Genomic DNA, 20,389 nt, shown 5'->3' on the forward strand with positions numbered 1-20,389 from the left:
GACCCATCGAACTAGCCTTAGTCGTGTCTCTCAATGCTAAAAAGAATCTCCCATGGAAGAATCGCAGCCTTTTAATATTTTTTGCGCGCCATCGAGTATTATTTTTCCAACTTTGTCTTCCTCTACATATTAACAAACAGTAGATCCAGCCTCTATGAAAACTCAGACATTTGCATAAATCATTTTAAATCGAAATACGAATAGAATGGAAATACCGAAGGGGAAAACAAGGAAACCACTCTACTTAACTCGCGCCATTTTAATCTACTCTTCTGAAATGGTAGATTACTGGACCCTGTTGCTGCGCATAAATTGTTAGGTATAGTGTATCGGTAATTTTAGATGTATAAATGATTAAAGTCGCGCAGGATGCAATATATATTATAAATTATGGATATCAATCTCTGTCGTCGAAGTGGACACAGGTGATACGTGCGAGTGGTTTACGTGCTCGAGTTTAGAAATTCGACGAGCGTTCAGAGAATATTCTTTCCGAAAGTTCTAGTTTTTTTAAGAACTATAACAGCGATGTATATTGTTTCGAACCTACTACGATCGATTGAAACAAAATTTCATAAACGGAAAAAGTATGGCGAACTGTACATTGAGGTTGCACGCTAGTTTAATTATTTGAAAATTTTTGTAATCCTCTATTAGTTCATTATTCTTTAAAAGAAAGTTGATTTACCAATTTGGTAAAATAATTCAGCTGATATTGAGAGCCCACTTAAGGGTTAAATCGAATGAATCAATTGATGTAAGGATACAAAGATTCCCACGTTCTTTCGCAAACAGAGCCGAATGTAAATATAAATTTTTTTAAAGCAGGATTAAATTACATCGTACGACCGTATCGATGAATAAAAATTGACCGTAACGAGACCGCGGTATAAATATTTACCCGCGGGCCCGCCATTTCACGCGCGACTTGATAAACCGCCCTTGCTCGTGGCTCGACCCGTTCGATTCTACAATTATCACGTTCCAAATCCACGGGAATAATCGAAGACCGTATTTTGGTCTAATGTATTCGCCCGTTAAGTAAAAAAAGAATCTTCGGTCGGAATAATCGCAGCCCACTTTCCATTCGTTGCACGCTACTGGGCGTTACACGACCCAACCCTGCTGCTTCGGTCTCCGTCTCCGTCTCTCTGCTGCACGACGGTTCCACGCACTAGCTGGCGATCCGTCTGCCCTCCCAGACCCTCCACCCTCGCATCCACCCCTACCGAAACCCTTCCAGGTCCGCTTCTCGCTCGATCCTGCGTGCATTCCCCCCGTCGGTCTTTCCCTGTCTTTCCCGCGGTTTCTCTGTCGCCAGCCGTGGCAACCGCTCTCGGCGCAGCCCGCTGCTTCTCGCCGCCGTTATTAGACAAGCGGCAACATTCTGGCGGACGCCGGGGACGTTCAGTCGGCACCGCGTACCACCCGCGATCGCCTCGTTCCGACCGGGACGCGCGCACGCCGCCCCAACACACATACATACAATACATACACGCAATATTTAGTCAAAAAATCTCGCCCCTACTCGCGCGATCGAGAAGCCCTCGTCGCCACCCCTCCACGCGCGACTCGACGAGAAACTTGGACCCTCTGTCGACCTCCGCCGTGCTGCCATTACAACACCTGGGCTACCCGGCTAGCCAACGGCGACTCTTGCCTCGCCGCAAACACCGGACATCTTCTGTGCGACGAATCTTGTTTGAATACACCAAGGTGTGTACCAGTTCTGGGCTCCGGGGGTGGGAGGGATACTTTACGACGATCCACGAGGATTTACCACCGATCTCTCGCGAACTGTATCTCTTTTGCATTCACCGCGACCCAGGACACCGGAAAGACGAAGGGAATACGGAATTATTATCGAAATTTTTACGAAATTTCCTGTCGCGCCATCAGGTGACCCACATGCGGGGCAAGACGATTTTAAGATTTAGGGACATCCATCGCGCGTACTTTTACATTTACGAGTCCTGTAGTTTCAAGTATGGAATCTAAAAAGATTCTTTTTGCCCGTAAAGATATTTCGAGAGATTCGTAGCACTTAAGGGTATTTTTATCGCCATGAAAATTTCATCGTCTTTCCGGATGTCCGAGTCGTATTCACTTAACTTATGATTAATAGCACCACTATCGTAAAAGCGCATTTCATGGACGAAGAGATGGATTTCGTGAAGACCGCTCAAGAACGATCTTTATAGCACCTTTGTCGAGAGCATATTTCTATTACTTTCTCGATATTTACAAACCGTGATTAGAAAATGTATCAGCCAACCAGGCAGGATTTCTCCCGTATTTTTGCCTACCATTTTCGTCGAAATTTACAGAGTATAATTGAAGAGTCCTCGTTTCCCTTGCATCAGCCATACTTCATTGAATTTTCGTTACGCGCTAACAGGGTATCCCCGTAATTTGTCGACTACTTTTATCGAAATTTCCAAAGCGCCCCTGGGAATTCCATATTCTCTCCACAAAATAGAAAAGTCTAGAGCGGAGTGTTACCGACCCGTAGCTTTGCTAAAAGAGCAAACACAGTGCATTAACCACGATCGGATCACCCGTACGAAAGCTCGATTTTTCAAGAAAGAAACGAAACAAATTAGTCACCAATTAACGCGTTGACTGTCCAGTTTATCTATCGCCTATTGCTGCTTAAATAATGGATATCGAGCAATCAGTATACATTCGGAAGCTGAATATTCATGAAAAAACTTTTAAAACGTGCGAAGAGTAGAGCACAAGAAATGATTGCAATAAGCAACTTTGCTACAAGCGGTTCTAAAGTAATTTTTGCTCAGCTGCGAACCTTATGGCTGACCGAAACGTCCGACCCAATACGATCCTCTATTCCTTTCAGGATTTATCTTTCAATCCGATTGGATAATTCTTTTCCCCTACGGATTCAAAAATCGGATAGGCCCTTTCCGTGTTATTCGCGCTGACCTTTCAATCCATCTGCACCGAAAGTTAAACCACTCGATACAGTAGCAAATATTTCACCCTTAAAATCAAAGATAACCAAAATTATAAATAAAATCCACGCACAACAATTCATTCGATGATATTTTTATTTGTTGAGTATGAAATATTTCTATAATCTAAACTTCGACTTTCATTCTACAGAATCTTGTCCACCTCTGATTCAACCTGATATAACACATCTATATTTTTTAAAAACTATTTTGTTCTGCGTTATATACGTATCGAGCAAATTTTAGATTACAAATAAAATTGATCCCTGGAACCGCAGGAATATAGTTAAGGGATGGTTGGTTTCGTCTACGGTCATTTTCAGCGAAATCCTGCTCAATGGATCGAAAGAACGATATAAATTACAGTCGAGGCGAGACTTTCTCGCTCAGTAGTGGTGACACTGTGTGAAATTTGTTGGAACGCTGTCGCATGGTTCGTTGAGCTGACTATAAGCGGTCTGGTCTATTGTGCGTAGCTTTGTCTGACCAAAACGTAGAACGTACTACTTTATTTACTACGCTGACAGATCTAGTTCGCGGCTGATCAATGATAGGACAAATCTACTTAACTCCTATCGTCTCGCCCCGTCGTTTGCCAAATTAGAAGCAGCGTAAGACAAGATAGCTTCTTCTTAACTTTCTAAATCCACTTTGGCGCGTTTCAGTAACACGTTTCATTTGTTGAGAGTCGAATTTCGAGAGAATCGAAAGACCGAATTTACCGTATGAAAAGTAATGAAAACAATTTCCAACGATTTCTATAAATTTTTGCTTGTTGAAAACATTTATTGTTCGCCCGTACGAGCACGTTTTAATTAAAACCAGAGAAAACAATTAATTATAAAGATCGCTGATTGCACGGGGAAAAACGACAACAGTGCGTTCACAAATTTTTCAACAAATATCACGAACCTTTGAATTATTGCGTCGATTCAATTTTTTAAATTACACCCAAACGAAGTACATTGAGAAACGAAAGTGGACGATTGGAAACGCAAAAAAAACAAGCGATTAAAAGCTGAAAATTATTTGAAAGCGAGCTAGGGGGCGAGACGGAAAAGGGTCGTCAAATTGCAATAAACGAACGACATCGATCGAATCGAAACATTCAACAACCAAATAATTGAAAACCGAACGTAGCATTAAAAAGAAAATGAAAAAATCACGACAAACGTTGAATACTGAAAAACAATCGGTCTCGATATTTATAAAATACTTTGTATTAATAACAGCTTGTCCAGTAACTGCGGAACACAACCGGGTAAAATATTATTTCTTGCAGAGAAACAAATTAAAAAATATCTTTCACTGCGTACAATCAAGGTAACCAAATTATCAGTTGAAATCGCTTCATTAAATGGGCACAACGACGATCATAAACCGGAAAACATTTACCAATTATGTTCCTGGTATTGTTTACAGTACCCGGGAGATCAATTAAAAGTATTACTGCCGTGATATTCCCAGAGAAAGTTCATTACACGTACGCGCTCCGCTTTCGCCTCGTACTTTCTTGGCCGTGAAAACTATAAAAATGTACAACTTTGCAAACTGTCGCAGTTCTAAAGTTATACACGAGAAAAGATTGTCGAGAAACGTGTCGATAATTTCGACACTTATCGTATTGGATAAAAGTTTGAATGCTCTGTTCTCGATACGAACGGAGAGACACGATCGTAAAATAGAGAAAATATTGTTATTAGTGTCCCTCGTCAGAAATAGCGAGCATTTCTCAGTCCCGCAACCACGGATAAACGAGCCACCCCCATTTTCCCGATCTGTTGGTCGCGTAACCCCTTAATGAACCGGCGCAGCGAATGATTAATCGAGACTAATCGCATTTCCGGTACATTTCCATCCCGATGACTGGCTTCGTCCGCAATAGAAGCGATACGCCCTAAATTTCGCGCGCCCCAAAACTATCGATACTCTGTTTAGATCGACTCTGAAACACGACACAGAATTAAGAGAAAACGAGGGAGGAACCGAAGTTCAATTCGTCCTAGGTCTGTCTGATATTGGGTAGTAACTGTGCTCGAGAAGCTCACGGAAGAGATTCTCGAGATTTTTCAACCAATTTCCATTCCCTCGAGAATTCTATTTTGAGACGTCGAGATTCCCGATTCCCGGAGAAAATTCTTCGTAGTCTCGAGAATCTTAGGAAATAACGCGTATATGAGTAGCTCGTATGCTTGTACGGGTAGCAAAAATCTATAACATCGTTAAGGAATCAAAATATAACAGAAACTTTGTTCAATATTTAAGAAAGGAAAGGAAATGTAGGTTTAGAGAGGCTCGATATTGAATTAAAGTGTTACTAATGTTACGGACACTAAAATCCATGGATTAAGAATTTGTACTCTGTCAACACAATGTTATTCTGAGAATTCTCGAGACTTATTAAACGATTTTCCGGAAAAAAACAATTTCCAGGTGGTCACGTTACGACTTAGAATTTCCATCGATCGTTAAACGGATCTCTATATTTCCCAGCCGTTTAATTGCTCTCAAAATGCCCTCGTTGCGGGGATCTCTGATATCTAGTTCAATGGTTTTTGGCTCCGAAACGGTGAATAAAACTTCTGCCGTGGCGATCTGAGAAATCGTGGTTGAGGCCAAAGGGCGTGGTTACTGTAATGCAGTGATTTTTGAAAATATAATACCACCACGATTATTCAAAGTCAAAAATATTTTCGAGTCGACTACTGCGCATAAATTCCTCAACAAGACGTTCTTTTGACCTTTCTACTCCACTCTTTCAAATTGCTTGCCTCCTCTTGCAGATTATACCGCGTTGACAGCAAAGAAAAATCGAAATTTTTACATAGAAGTCGAAAAGGAAGGAATGTTTTCAAGAAAATTGAATTTGAAAGTTTATCGAGCGTGTAATAGAATTTAACTTGGACATTAGTCTAAGTAGAAATGGTGAGTAATGGCCAGACGCGCCAGCCAAGTCATACTCAATCGTACTACAAACGCAATTATGTCAAAAACAGATCATTCCACGAACAAATTCTATTCTAAAGTCTATGCAAATAACAACATACACTGTAATCGTATTATTTTCTGATAAGAAAAGGCAAGCAATCGAATAATCGCAATACGTTTCTTCATTATTCCCGTTCCATTACGCGCGATGTTATTTGTTAAACTGTTTCGTAAGAGGGAATAAAATGCGAATGAGCTTTAAAGGAGGAAACGCATAATGGAGCAACGCAGCTGAGCTCCGAAGAAATTGCAAAGACGCTAAAAATAAAGGATGAGATCGCGCCAAGATTATAAACACGAACGAGGCTGTGATTTCATTGGATCGTAACGTTTGAGAAACACTGCGTACGATTTTCCGATTTCTGCACATTCACAGCTTGGACGATTGACGCGTTGCACGATCGGATATAACTATATTTGCGACACGTTTATCCGTGTATCCTCCAAGTTATGCGAATAAGCTTAACTTCATCCAACTGAAATGCCCGCTCGAAATTGTGAAGCGAAATTGATGATCTTTCACTTTCCATTGAATGCGATTCTATTCGCTTGGATTTCAACGAGCTAAATGTCAACCTTCCTCGTCCCGTTCTATCTGCACTATTGTGAAACAATAAGCAAAATTTCATATGTCGCGCCGGTGCTGACAAAAACATTTTCACTCGAGAACGATTCGATTTATCAGAATTCAAGCAGTTCCATTTCATTTGGAATATTTATGCAGTAAAAATAAAAAGAGGGTTAATATCGATGGCTTACAACACATATTGCATATCTACCTTCCGTTAAATTTACGTTTTTATGCTGTACAAATATCATATTTTTCTATACGCTCATTAGTCTGCCCATGCAAAAGGAAACAAATAGAATCTCTTTTATATTAATATCCAGGCTTTTAAAATTCCAATTTGGCAGAGATAATGAAGGTCTTACTTCCGACAAGGGGAAAAAATTAATTGGAGCTCTATGAGAGATCAATTGTTCCATTTTAATTAAACATTTCGTATGAAAGTAATCGGGGAAAAAAATCAATAAAGGGTCCCCGACCGAACGTTTCGAATAAAAAAATATTGGGAGAAAGTCTATCAACTAAATATTTTATGTAGGAAAAAATTAATTAGAGAATACGTCGATATTTCAAGTGAAACGAATTAGGCGAAACTTTGTCAGCGATCGGTAGAAGTGTGTTAAACCGAACTGATCGGTATCTAGTTTTGCTTCGGTTCCGAATTCTTCAACTTTTTCGTCAAGTCACCCGGTATTCGGGGAACGTGGTATCGGAAAAACTTTTAATTGGCGTATATACCGAAATACCGGAGCCTGAGGGACGGGGTGGGGGCGGACTTCGAACGTTATACGTGATATCGGTGAAATTTTTTGCCAACTGTCGTGGTTGCTGTATAAAATACTGTCCCATAATTGCGAGCCTTTGACTGCGGTTGCGTTTGCATTGACACGCGCAAGAAAACCGGAAAAGCGGTTTCCACACGGTGGAACTTCGCCAAAGGAAACAAGAATTCGAGTCACAGTCTCTCGTCTTATAAGATTTTCGGCAGCTTGAGTGGGGTTTCGCGTTTAGACTGAAACCAAGAATATGTTCGGAGAATTCCAGAGAAAAGACTACTCCGTAGATATTTTTTAAAATTCTCCTCACATATTTACCAAATATTACAGAATATCTACAAATTTACAAGGTCGATTAATCTTACGAAAATCTATTATCAAATTGTGGTTTACTTTTAGTATATTCGAGTTTCAAAAAAACTCAATTTTCAAATATTCAAACCGATCGCTAAATATGCGATTAGACGTCTCTTTTTCACGTTCCATGGGAATTTATTGCCTTTATTGATTTTTAATATTTCGTCCGCCATATTAGATCCGCCATGTTGTACTTTATATTTTAAACTCCGGGCTTACAATCAATCACTATACATTCGAAAGGAAAATACATGCAAGAGCAATTAAATTTTATCGTTTTTATTTTTTTCTATCAGCTAATTATACTATAGGAATCACTTATGACCGTACAAGTATTCTACGAGCGATTCGAATTTCAACTTAGAGGCTTCATTAATTTTTGAAACAGCACTTTCGTAAACTTCGAAAGTATGGTTTCGAGAAAAACGGGTTTAAAGTTTCTGATCGTCGTTATTTGCCGCGACAGACTGTCTTCTTCATACTTACGTAACTTCGTCAGTTCTCTGAATTTTAGCCTAAACTTTTACCGCGGTATTTTTAAGTCTACGAACTATAAAAAGAAGATGCAAAATAGAAAGAGAAATGAATTTATTCTTTATAGAAATTCACCGATTTGCTGTCGACGATTTTAATCTCTGATATATTTGAACGTTAAACTTCAACAGCGAATTTTTATTATTATCGACGTAATTCCAGCACGTGGACCAAGTTATCTACGATCAATTGATCGTTCAGACTAATACTTTCTGTCAAACTGCTTCCGATGAAACGCTGATAGCGTCCGTCGATAGTATTTTAATAACGTTGCCAGTTTACTTGGTCGAGAACCATTGATATTCAAGCACTTTCATCCAAACAACATGTTTGTAAATTTTCTAAAATATTTACCTCTCCCCTGAATTTTCGTAATTAATAAAATTCTAATTGTAGCAATATTTAATGATTTTCAAGAGAGGTTCGAAAATGATTTTGTTCCTCAGTTATGTACGGTTTACAACGTGTCGAGAATGTGTGATTTATTTCTCCCCAAAGCATGTACAGAATGTCCCCTAGCGATGTTTCCAGTTAACTTCGCCCGCATCATTGGATTGCAAATCATTCTGAACAATGTCATATACACTGTACGTCCATTTCGTACCAAATGAAAACTGAAATGAAATCCATGAAACGAATACCATACACAAGATTTGTCTCCGTCGTTAAAAACCTCTTATACCCACTCTTAAAACCAACATAAGCAGTAAGTGTCACAGTTTATTCTGCGCTATACTAAGAACATATAACACTGTAGGTCGATTCCGTTTCATTGCGGAGATAAACGTTGTTTATGTTGGTTTGAAAAGCGGAGATAAGTAGCTTCCAATTATGGCGATAAAATTTTGAACATGGCAATTCGGTCCGCGTTATAGTCTTCGTTCAACACGAAATAAATGTATCGTGTACGTGGCATTTTTTGATCGAACAATCTATATAATATGCAGAATTTAATGATAAAAATTTCTATAACGATACCGTAACTCGCGGGCCACTGAATTCGGTCGTCCAATTAATATTATCTTGGAACAAACAAATGTTACACTGGAAAGTTAATTGAAATTGCGCCACAACGTGGGTGACCACGGCTATGCGTGGCACAATATGATATTCAAACATTTCTCGCTATAATTTAAGTAGTCACTCCGATTCCGCGAACATCTCTGTTACGTTTCCATCGATTCAACTTCCTATTAAACAAATTAATTTCGCGTCCGTAAACATTAACGAACAATGAGTCGTTTGTTTACGCGAATAAGGATAACTTTATTTGAGTGAAACCGCTCGTTCGAAATTGTGAAGCGAAATTGATGATCTTTCACTTTACCCTGCACACAATTTCGTTCATTTGCATTTCAACGCGTTAAACGATAAACTATTTATCTCGTATCTTTTTTCGAAATTTCATGCATCGTACAGTGATTTATCTGTGACTGTCGAAAGACTATTTTGTTAATTAAGTGTTATTTAAAAATACGGATCTCTTTCGTTTACGTTTTAATGGAAAAATTTTCCTGATTGCACAGAGCTACAAAAAATTACAGTTTCAACTGGTTGTAACGAAAAAAGTACGATTTTATTTTAACTACTTGCTCGCAATGAGCAGTATTTCATCCAGATATTTCTCTCGGGAAATGCTGTTCGTTTAGTTTCTATCTGCGTAAACCGATTCGCTAAGATTATAGCTGATAAAAAGATATTTAATGAAAAGCTGGATCAATATTCTTGAAACCCTTCCTCTGATTCTGTAAGTATATACAATAAGTATTTCTCGTTTGTTGTGTGTATGTCTTATAGCTTTACATTTGCTGGTGTTCAAGCACCTTGATTTGACTGCAGGTCAAGCATATCAGAGTAGGATCTTATTGTATTGAACATCTTCAAACACTTTGGGAAGAAGATGCATCTGCTATTGATGGACACTTCAGAGATATATGTGATTTATAAATAGGAAAAATAATAACGAACCAAGATACCAACCAAGATAAACTACCTGACACATAGTTACTTATCCACAGTGAATACTTAAAGAAAACGACGTGGAAATCAGAATATCGGTGACTTTATAAAACGTTAAATTTTCTTAAATTGTCTGTAAATTGAAATATTAAATTGTCCATAAAACGCGAGGTGGATAATGGTTGTTGAGCAACGAGTACAGTAGACAAGTTAAGGACCACTCGCGAAATGAAAACAATCATATTTGTGGAATATTAACATATAAGGATAAGGGGGCACAAGTATAATAGATGGTACGAATACAGTAAGAACGGTTTAGTTCCAGAACATCTTAACAAGGAAAGAATAATAGAAACTGATATCTAGAACAAGATGCAACAATATGGAGGACAAAAATAGATAAGGGATTGAAGCAGACAGAAGAAAATGTAGTCTATGAACAAAGATTCTTACAAAATTATATAAAAAAACAATTGGAAGCTCCAGAAACTTTAAAGACTAACTTTACCCATTCAAACTGAACTTCTAAGTTTTCTAAGATTAGAGTTACACACTAAATACCAAATACTGAAAACTCAGGTTGCAAATGACTCTTTCTCGTTTCTGCCGCCTATGTATCACGTTATAATCTTTTCTTCAAAGGGAGGGAAGTTTGAAACGCGAAATCATCGTCTAGCGTATTCGTCGCGGAAAATCTTACCGCGAATCACGCGACAGTCTGTCTCGGTGCTCGCGAAGCGCGCAAGGAAAATTCCTGAAATCAAAAGCCACAGGGAGGTAGGAGTATGCGTCCTATGTCGCCTTCCTTCCGCTCCAATTCCGTTGGTCGGTTAAGGCCTCGCAATTATACCGTGGGCAACGACAACGCCTTACGTTCTATCCAGTCGAATATTCCATTAGCGCGGTTGCATTATCGATTTCCATTCGTCCAAATTGATGACAACTGAGTCAACGCGGCAAAGCGACGTCCGCTCGAAGCAACAATATCGACTGCGTAGACCTTTCGACGACCGAACCGCGAATCGGTGCCGCGGAACAAAGGGTTTTCGCGCTCGTGAGCCACTTGTGCGAGCCCCGCGTAATTGCAACGTACAAAAGGGTAACTAAACGCAAGCACAAACGGAAGGAGGGGGTCGAACGAGTCGAAGAGTAACTTGTTGCGTCCGCACGAGCGAAGACAGCACGATGACAGATCGCGGATCTCCTCCAGATCGGCCTACGTCAGCAAAAAACAGAATCGAACTCGATTAAGATCTGATTAAATACGAAGCCCGAACCTTCGAGGCCAGCTGTTGTACGTCGAGTGATCGAAGAGGAAAAATTCAGGCAACGTCGACGAACGGACGTAAAACGAACGGATAAATCTAGGATCCTTCCTCTTTATTGGGTGAGCACAAAAACTGCATCCGCTTATACCCGATACCCTGACTCGAATTGATTCCAAGACTGTGAAAGCTACCACCACGGTTTAATGAAAGATTCCGAGGCCTTCGTGCTCCGACGGATCTGAAAAATATTCTGATGTATTCGATCCTCTCGCAATACCATGGAAACACGCTGTAAAATTGCGACAGTTCTTGTAACACGGTTCCTATACGGGGTGTTCGGCAGCATAGGACAAAATTTTAATGGAAGATTCTAGAGGCCAAAATAAGACGAAAATCAAGAATACCAATTTGATGATTGAGGCTTCGTTAAAGAGTTATTAATGTTTAAAGTTCCGCCTGTAGAACGGCAATCTGCGAACAGCTGCGTGCAAGCGATAGTGACTCTCACTCGCGAAACTGTAAGGCTGTCGATACGTCAGTGAGTAGAGTTTCTCATGCTGAGTGAGAACCACTATCGCGTGCACGCAGCTGTTCGCAGATTGCTGTTCTACAGACGGAACTTTAAACGTTAATAACTTTTTAACGAAGCCTCAATCAACAAATTGGTATTCTTGATTTTCGTCCTATTTTGGCCTCTGGAATCTCTCATTAAAAGTTTACCCTGTATAGCATGATTTTAATTAACTTTGATTCGCGAGGATACTAACAAACGAATGACTCTCGAACTTCCAAACTCGCTGAGCTACAATGAGATAGATACAGTGGGGCGTTCGAAGCTGTTACATTTTATAATGTTTTTTTTAATTTAAAAAGGTTTTTAGGACGATCTACTAATAAAGTTCGATCCAGGTTAGCGAGTGCTGATCCGTAAGATTTTAATAAAGCAAACTTTCCTAATAAAATTACTATATTTTCTTGGAATTATTTCTCACGGACGAAACTACAATTTTCTCTTAAAATGCTAGTGTTTAAAGATCGTTTTTCAACCAAAAATATGGAAACATTTGGAATAGAAGAAGTTCTTATCATTTTTTAAATAAATTTCTAAAATTCTATACATTTTTAAATATACTACGAGCATAACTGAACTTCTATGTCAATTTTTCGTGTCACAATAACATATTAAAGTGCATCGCGTAGGCTGGTTTATGCCATTTCAAATCTCGGTCACCCAGTGCAAAAGAGCCTTGTCGTATTCGTCCCGAAATGATTAAATTGGATTCACCTACTAGAGCGACTCGCCGTGATAAAATCGCAAATATTCCTAAAAAGTTTTCCCTTTTATGGTCTTCCTCCGGTAAAACACGCAAAGATATCGTTGCAAAATAAAAGAAATCCTAAATAGAGGGTATTGTATAATAATTAGAGTGATCCTCCTGTCCTTTCAGTAGATTAAATAAATCATTCAGAAGCTATAAATGCTGTTATCCGTTCATGAAAATTTGCTACATAAATAGAATTGAAATTAACAGTATTATTATTGCACTTACCCAGCGATGAACCATGTTGTTGCACAATGATGTGGATATTCTAGCTGGAAAACCATCAGGGAAATTCTGCAGGTCCATAGATAACAGTGATGAGATGTAAAAAATCTATAACGAAACACAAACAATATGTTTTTAAACCTACAATAGTTTCAATTTTGCTGGCAAAATATAAATTCAAAATTAATGGGAACTAATGGAAAATAAAATTATTTTTTATAAACAATATTTTACAAAAGTTTCTTGTTTCTATAAAATAACTTTAAAAAGTTAAAAAATATAAAACAGAAGTTGCAGTCTTCTAGAGTCTATAAATTTAAATTTCAAAATTTTTTGAATTTCTAGGTTCGATGACCTCCATTGTTAACAAATATACAATTCTATACTTACATTTCTCGCTCGTAGAGCACCGTCCAATGATAATGATGCACTGACTCTAATATCGGATATTTAAAAATTATTTAAAAATAATTAAGAAAAATTATCAATGTAATTTAAGAAAGAGAAAAAGGTTACAGAAAATTTTAATCCGCGAACAAAACTGACTCTATCTACGCGATGCAAAAAAACTAGAAGAACGGCAATGCTCTGTGAAAGAATTTATAAATATAGAACTGACTGTGCAAGTCTAAAATATAAACAAACTTGTACGCAACAAGCACTGACTCTACTGACCGCATTGCGCGCGGTCATAAAACATTCTGAAAGGAAAACTGGTTAATGGGGTGGGCTGCTTTATTCTCATCGAGTGTTCACGACGGAAATACTGCTTTTCCTAGCAATTACCAACAATGCATGTTCATTGTTGCCTGAAACATAGCAAGACAATATCAGAAAAGCGAAATATTTTCAAAGAATGTAGTAAATAACTAGTAACATAATGGCAGTGAACAACTGCGCATTTCCGTCTAAACGATAAAATTCACGAATATAATAATAAACAAATAATTGTCCAATTAAGAAATGTTATATTAAAGGCCCAGGACACGTATGTAACGATTCTTATAAATATTGAAAAACTCGTTGCAAGAATCAAAGTTCTTTAGCCATTCATGTTCGAACAGGTTAATATGCAACCGCACTGACTCTATGCATATTGAAAGTTCTATCGATTATTTTATACGAATACAATTCTAATATCTTAAAGTATGATTCGATCCCGTATAAATAATATTGAACAATATGCAACCGCGACCGAAACCTTTGATCGTGCGAGATTAGATTCTAACGAGGTTAGAAATAGGTATTACAAGAGGTTAAATATTGAACGCTTATTAACACGTCTTACCAAGTCAATGTCCCAGGAGGGAAAGACCGAATCCGTCACGAAACGAAATAGCAGTAGTGGGGGCATGGTGAAACAGAGTGATCACCCTCCCCACCAAGGCTTGTATTATGTATCGAGAAAAAACAAATCGTCGACAAAAATTATATGTACCTTGAACGTGACAATGTTGATCCATGTGCTCGAGCCCGAAAAAAAGGTTGGGTAAAAACAAAAGCTTCAAAATAGGAAAACAAAAGCACGACATTCCATTTTTCGATGATCGATGGTTATTACAACCCACGCGTGTCACTAACTCTCTTGGATTGTTCTTCCGAACTTCCGACGTGCGTCGCCAACTGTATGGGTTTGTCCTTTCGTATTTAAGAATAATACCCGGATGTGCGTTTCGACTCGCTAATAATTAATCGCTATAAATATCTTTATTTATGCAATAATATTAGCAATATAATATTGCGAAAATATATAATTTGTGGTCGAAATACTGGTTTCACGCGCGCAAAATTACTTCCGGTCTGCGCAGAGCATTTAGCAAAGTGCACCTCCTGGGGGCGCTGTTGCAAAGTTGCATTCTCGCGCGCAAAAAGTAACCTCACATCGCGTTGAATATCGATTAGTGATTGATCTTTGCTCTTGTGCCGTACAACGTATGTTCGAATTTCAGTGTATATCTTTGATAATTACTTGCAATCGTTCGTGTTAGTGATTGAACTAGTTCAAATTTTAATCTGTGAATTATGAAAATCAAGCTTTGTGTATCGCGAAAGATTAGCTTTTGTAGAGTAACCGTTGCATTGGTTCTTGTCTCCCGTGAAAATGAACGCGTATTGCATGTGAAGGACATTGTGAACGAGAAATGTTTGAGAAAGCTTTTAAGTGAACACGATAAACCTTGTCAGCAGAGAAATATCCGAATAACTTGTCCGGTCATCGGCGACAGACGTCATGTAAGTAAATATGCATACTTATTGGAGGTTATATTTTGATTTCAATATACTCTATTTTACACTCTTTTGTTTCCATTATCCCTTCGCTTTCACAACGTAAATTACACTAGTAAAAAATATATGACGAAAGTTCGTGTCTGTAAAGTTTTATGTACAAGAAATAAATAACCTATTACAAATAAGACGCATAATTTATGGAATGTCGTGTCTCCACAATGCTCAGTACATTCATAGAAAAGAGAATGGAAGGTACGGTTATTTTTCAAACAACATACAGTTCTGAAAGCAATATAACTCAAAGAAAATCCAATATAAGCCCACAAATATTATAGACAATGTCAATAAATCTCGCAACGGTTATCGATTGTATTCGTATCTACTGAAAATACATGGACCTCAAAATTTTATTGCTCGTTTTACAAACGTATCGATTCTGCTTCGTATGTTTATCTACGCCGACGAATTAAATACGTAATTTTCAGTTCGATCGTTCGCTAATCAGAAACTAATATTTTCGTTCGAACAATTTTCTCACTGATCGAGCAACGGGAAATTGAATTTTTATTGCGTCAATTTAGGGTCTGCATTAAGAGAACTTGATTTCCAATTTTCTCCTTTAACGCACTTTAAAGAACAAATAGTTCCTTGGGCAGGTGCATTCTGCTGAATCGATCTGTGCTCGCTATGCGTTCGCTTTATCTCAGCTTTGTCCGGAAAATTGGTTCGCGTTAACGCCCTGAATTAAACTTTGAATTAAACAGCTTAGTCACGGAATAAATTTGCGTTCTACGGAGTTGCACGTCGCATTGCCAGAAACTGCTGCTACGATACACTGTTGGAATAAAACCAAGGATGGAATTACGTATGTAGGCTACAGGATTTAAACGTTACCCTTATCAGTAACGTAGAAGCGTATCTGTGTGCAAATAATACGCGAATTTAAGTCGACTAATTTGAACCAGACTTCGACCACATTTTTTCCCGTTTGTATCAAGTCCTTAGGTGGCGCAAAAATCATATTTCTTTTGAAAAAGCAATTAACAATCGTGTCGAGCGTTAAATGTACCCAACACGAATCTATACAAATTCTAGAATAATGGTTGCTGACGCCCGATTGTTTTTATAAAACACGACTTTAAAAATAACTCGTATCGACCCTGTTCAGGTTTTCAGCTGCAAGATATTTTTCCAGGAAATAGGGACCCACGGCATATTCAATTTATAACGTTTATTTTTTGTCACGAATTGAACAATAAAATACAAAGGACGAATTGTTGCAGGTGGCAAGGCGAAACGTAAAACAACAGCTATGCCGGTGGGAGGACGGGTTGCTGGAAAAGTCGGAATTTACAGTTCCCATTATAATGGTAATGTAAACAGGGATATTATTCTGTTACGTGTGTGAATGTTACTACACACTGAATGTTCGTTGTGTATGTAGGCATTTATTAGATACCATAAAATGTTATCAATATGTGCATATTTACGATTGGGAATGATGCCCATAACGACGACGATGGACAAGGTTTTATTGTTCAATTGCACATAAGTATTTGTAAAAAGAATTTATGGATCAATAGCGCGTATTTTAAAGGGAAATGTATATTCAATTTATTAATAATTCCAAATGTCAACGTTGCTACCGATAATACAAAGATTTTCAGTTCGATAGTAATGTTGTTTAATAAATGTTCGGAACGATGGCCATATATTAATAAAATCAACAAGCTAAGGCTTTTATGGCTCGTGCGGTGATTTATTCTCTAATAAGAGGATTAAATTTTGGTCCTAGAATCTGATATACAGAGTATTCGGCCACCCCTGGAAAAAATTTTAATGGGAGATTCTAGAGGCCAAAATAAGACGAAAATCAAGAATATCAATTTCTTGACTCAGGCTTCGCCAAAAAGTTATTAAAAAATTAAATTAAAAAATTTCAAATCATTCTAGAAAAATTATTTTCGTTTGCAGAGGTTAATTACAATCATTTTTGGTGAATAGACATACCCCCGAAATCCTACGCATTTTCGAGAAAAAAATTCGAATAAATGAACAAATTGAACAAAATTAAAAAATTTCAAATCGTTCTAGAAAAATTATTTTCATTTGCAGGGGTTAATTACAATCATTTTTGGTGAATAGACATACCCTTGAAATCCTGCGCATTTGCGAGAAAAAAATTCAATACGGGTGGAATTTTAAACATTAATAACTTTTTAACGAAACCTCCATCAACAAATTGATATTCTTGATTTTCGTACTGTTTTGGCCTCTAGAATCTCCCATTTCAATTGTTCCCAGGGGTGGTCGAACACCTTGTATGCAGTGAACGCATACAAATGTAAAGTTTAACGTTTAAATAATATCAGCCATGTCACGAATTACAAACTGCTTTCATTTCTATAGTAACACCTAATTATAAAACACCTAAAATCGTAATTATTATACTTCAAATTTAACATGTTTAATTATGATGTTTATGTGTTACTTCAGAAATATAAATATTTTGTAATTCGTAATATGAACGACATTTTTTTATTGCTAAATTTTCTATTTCGCTCGGAGATCACGTTATTATAAGTAAGTGATTGAATTTATCTTACTGCGTCTGTGTGCTTAAATTATTTGAGTACTTGAAATTCGAGTCGAGTAAAACTATTTTTATCTGACTTTCAACGAAAGAAAGATCGAGTTCGATTTAATTTAAACGGAACCTTCTGCGCGTAAATATGTAAACGGGGGCGTCGAAGAACAAGCTCAAACATTTTCCAGTTTTTTCAATAATCGTTCACGTTTCTCACGGCTTCCAATGTTCTCTGCGTACCGTGTTAATTAACCGGACACTCCCACATAGCACATTCCTGCGATCTATGATGTGTATGGAAAAGTTTTAAAACGTGAAAGCGTGCTGATGGAAACTGTTGGAATGTTAGTGATTGAAGAAGTCCTAGAATGATAAACACTAAGTTCCACTAACGTTGTGGTACCTGATAATCGTTTAAGATAGAACTACACTTGAAGTAACACGAATGCCTCAAAAGCTATTGAGTGTTTGAATGATGTTAATGAACAAGTTAATGATGACTGGATCTACAAGTGTGCAAGCGTTTGACTGAATCTGTGACTGCTCGAAGAGTCTGCACCATAGGATTAGGATTAATTAAACCGATAACCAGACTGAAAGGCTGACCGGATGAAACCCGACGGGTTCCGGTTTCAGCTCCATGTCCCGTCGAAGGAGCCTCGGTACAAGGTTACGATTACAAGATAAATCCAGCATGCTTTCAGGGAAAGGCTACAGTGGTATAAACGAGGAGATCATTTGGATCAGTATCGGCATGGGGATCACCATCGCTGTATTGATCACCATCGCCTTGTGCTACATCGCCCGCGAGAAGTGTCGCAAACGACACGAAGGATATTACGCCTCCTGACGCACGCTTCCGCCGCCCTCCTGGGCCTCTTGGTCCTTCTCCCCCTCGACGCCAGGCGTCTTCTTCAGCCCGACGACATCGAGAGGAAAGCCGAGGGCGTACTACATCACCGTCTAACGCTCAAGTCCGGTGACTAATGACTGCGTTTCAGCTCGAGCGACTTGACGTTTCGTGGCGAACGGAAAAATCGACCGACTCCTCCCTTTCCTTATCCCTCGTTTCCACCCCCGCACCACCGTCCAAGAAAATATTCTCCCCGAACCAGAGACGGGCTATATTATCCGGATAAAAAAGATTTCGATCAACGAGGAGAACGCGAACAACTTTTTGCCCATTACTCTTTCGGTAATGATTAGAATTTGAATTATACAGGGCGTGTCCCTACATGAAAGGGGACTCGCTTCAATGGTCCATTAATAATCTATATTTAATCTAGTTTTTTTACTCGGTTTTGTATGTATTCCTTTTATCGAACTCGTTAGCAGTCTGGGCACGACAAGCAATAGGCACGACCTTCCCATCTATTAGAAAATCGCTCGTTTAAGAACTGTCCAACTATCGGGCTGAGATAGAACGGTGCACTTTCATACGTAAATCACGCGCAACGTACAACGTCTAATGAAACTTCTTCCACTAATCCAGACAAAGGGACAGGAAGTTGGTACAGCAAGTAATTTCCAAACATTATAATGTAATATTGAACAGAACAACTTGGCCAATTACTGACTCTATGACACTACAAATTAGCGTTATTATCTGTGAATCAATAGTTGGACAAAACTTTGAGCTTATCCCCTCGCACTCCAAGCAATTAGACTGTACTTGGATAGTTAAACCAAGTTCTTTCTCAAATTTCTGAGTCACACACTCACTGTTAGACTGTGTCGTATGCAGTTTGATAAAAATAAGACTAACTCGGGAACAAGGCAAATAAAACACATGTTTTGACGTTTTCAATTGACCATTGAAGCGAGTTTAACATACTAGGATGTACCTTGTCGAACGAAGCATTTCACAATGAATGGATAAAAGTTTAATTGTCCAATCGAGCAGAGGTTGCGAATAAGTAGCTATACTGTTGGTTTTGCTCGTCATCTATTATTCGAATAAAATTTTGCCCGTCTCTGCCCCGAACCCTGGGAGCATTCCGGATGAGCTGGATTCTCGACACGGGAACAGAGTCGATTTATCGCCGTGTAAATATTTAACTTGAAACGCGAAAAACTGCGGAACTTGAAAGTAGAATAGGATAATCGAGACGGAGAGTGGGAGAAAATCATTGGAACCGTATTTATTTATCAGGACTGCGCTTTCTTTTGTGCAGAATGTATCTGCAACGAACGGCTGCACAATAATTTTCTCCTAAACAAAGCCTAATACAGGAAATATTGTAAATTTTCGATTCTAAGACTCTACACACTTTGTAATTTATTAAATGGAATGATGTTCTTTCAAGACATTTTCAAAAGAATAATTGTACAGAAAATGGTGAATCGTGGTGAATTTTTTATTAAATTCATAGCATTGAAAGGAATTGGTTCAACCATTTATTCATTCATATTTAAAACAGAAGTGTAATAAAAGTTATTTCAAATATTTCATTTGATTCTGAAAAGACTGAAATATAATTTTGTTTTGTTTTGCATATAAATTTTGAGCAAACTTTGCCCTGCTCTGACGCAATTCGAAAAAGTATTGATTTAAAAATAACACCGTTTCTATATAAACAGAGGAGTCCGTATATTGTTCGATAC

At 38.2% G+C, this 20,389-nt stretch overlaps 1 protein-coding gene across 3 annotated transcripts; it reads left to right on the forward strand.

The window, feature by feature from the left end:
* Nucleotides 1-1,435: 1,435 nt before the first annotated feature.
* On the forward strand, nucleotides 1,436-19,743 carry LOC143342122 (uncharacterized). 3 transcript variants are annotated; one of them, XM_076765639.1, is made up of 3 exons: nucleotides 1,436-1,716; nucleotides 16,482-16,568; nucleotides 18,490-19,743. In XM_076765639.1, the coding sequence occupies exons 2-3, from the start codon at nucleotides 16,511-16,513 to the stop codon at nucleotides 18,633-18,635; spliced, it is 204 nt and encodes a 67-aa protein (XP_076621754.1). In that variant the 5' UTR covers nucleotides 1,436-1,716; nucleotides 16,482-16,510; the 3' UTR covers nucleotides 18,636-19,743. The 3 variants fall into 3 exon arrangements, with proteins under 3 accessions (XP_076621754.1, XP_076621756.1, XP_076621755.1); XM_076765641.1 differs by having other exon boundaries at nucleotides 18,496-19,743; XM_076765640.1 differs by lacking the exon at nucleotides 1,436-1,716 and adding an exon at nucleotides 14,737-15,201.
* The last annotated feature ends 646 nt before the right edge of the window (nucleotides 19,744-20,389 follow it).

The sequence above is a fragment of the Colletes latitarsis genome, chromosome 5, assembly GCF_051014445.1.
Source record: "Colletes latitarsis isolate SP2378_abdomen chromosome 5, iyColLati1, whole genome shotgun sequence".
In the NCBI taxonomy this organism is placed as follows: Eukaryota; Metazoa; Arthropoda; class Insecta; order Hymenoptera; family Colletidae; genus Colletes; species Colletes latitarsis.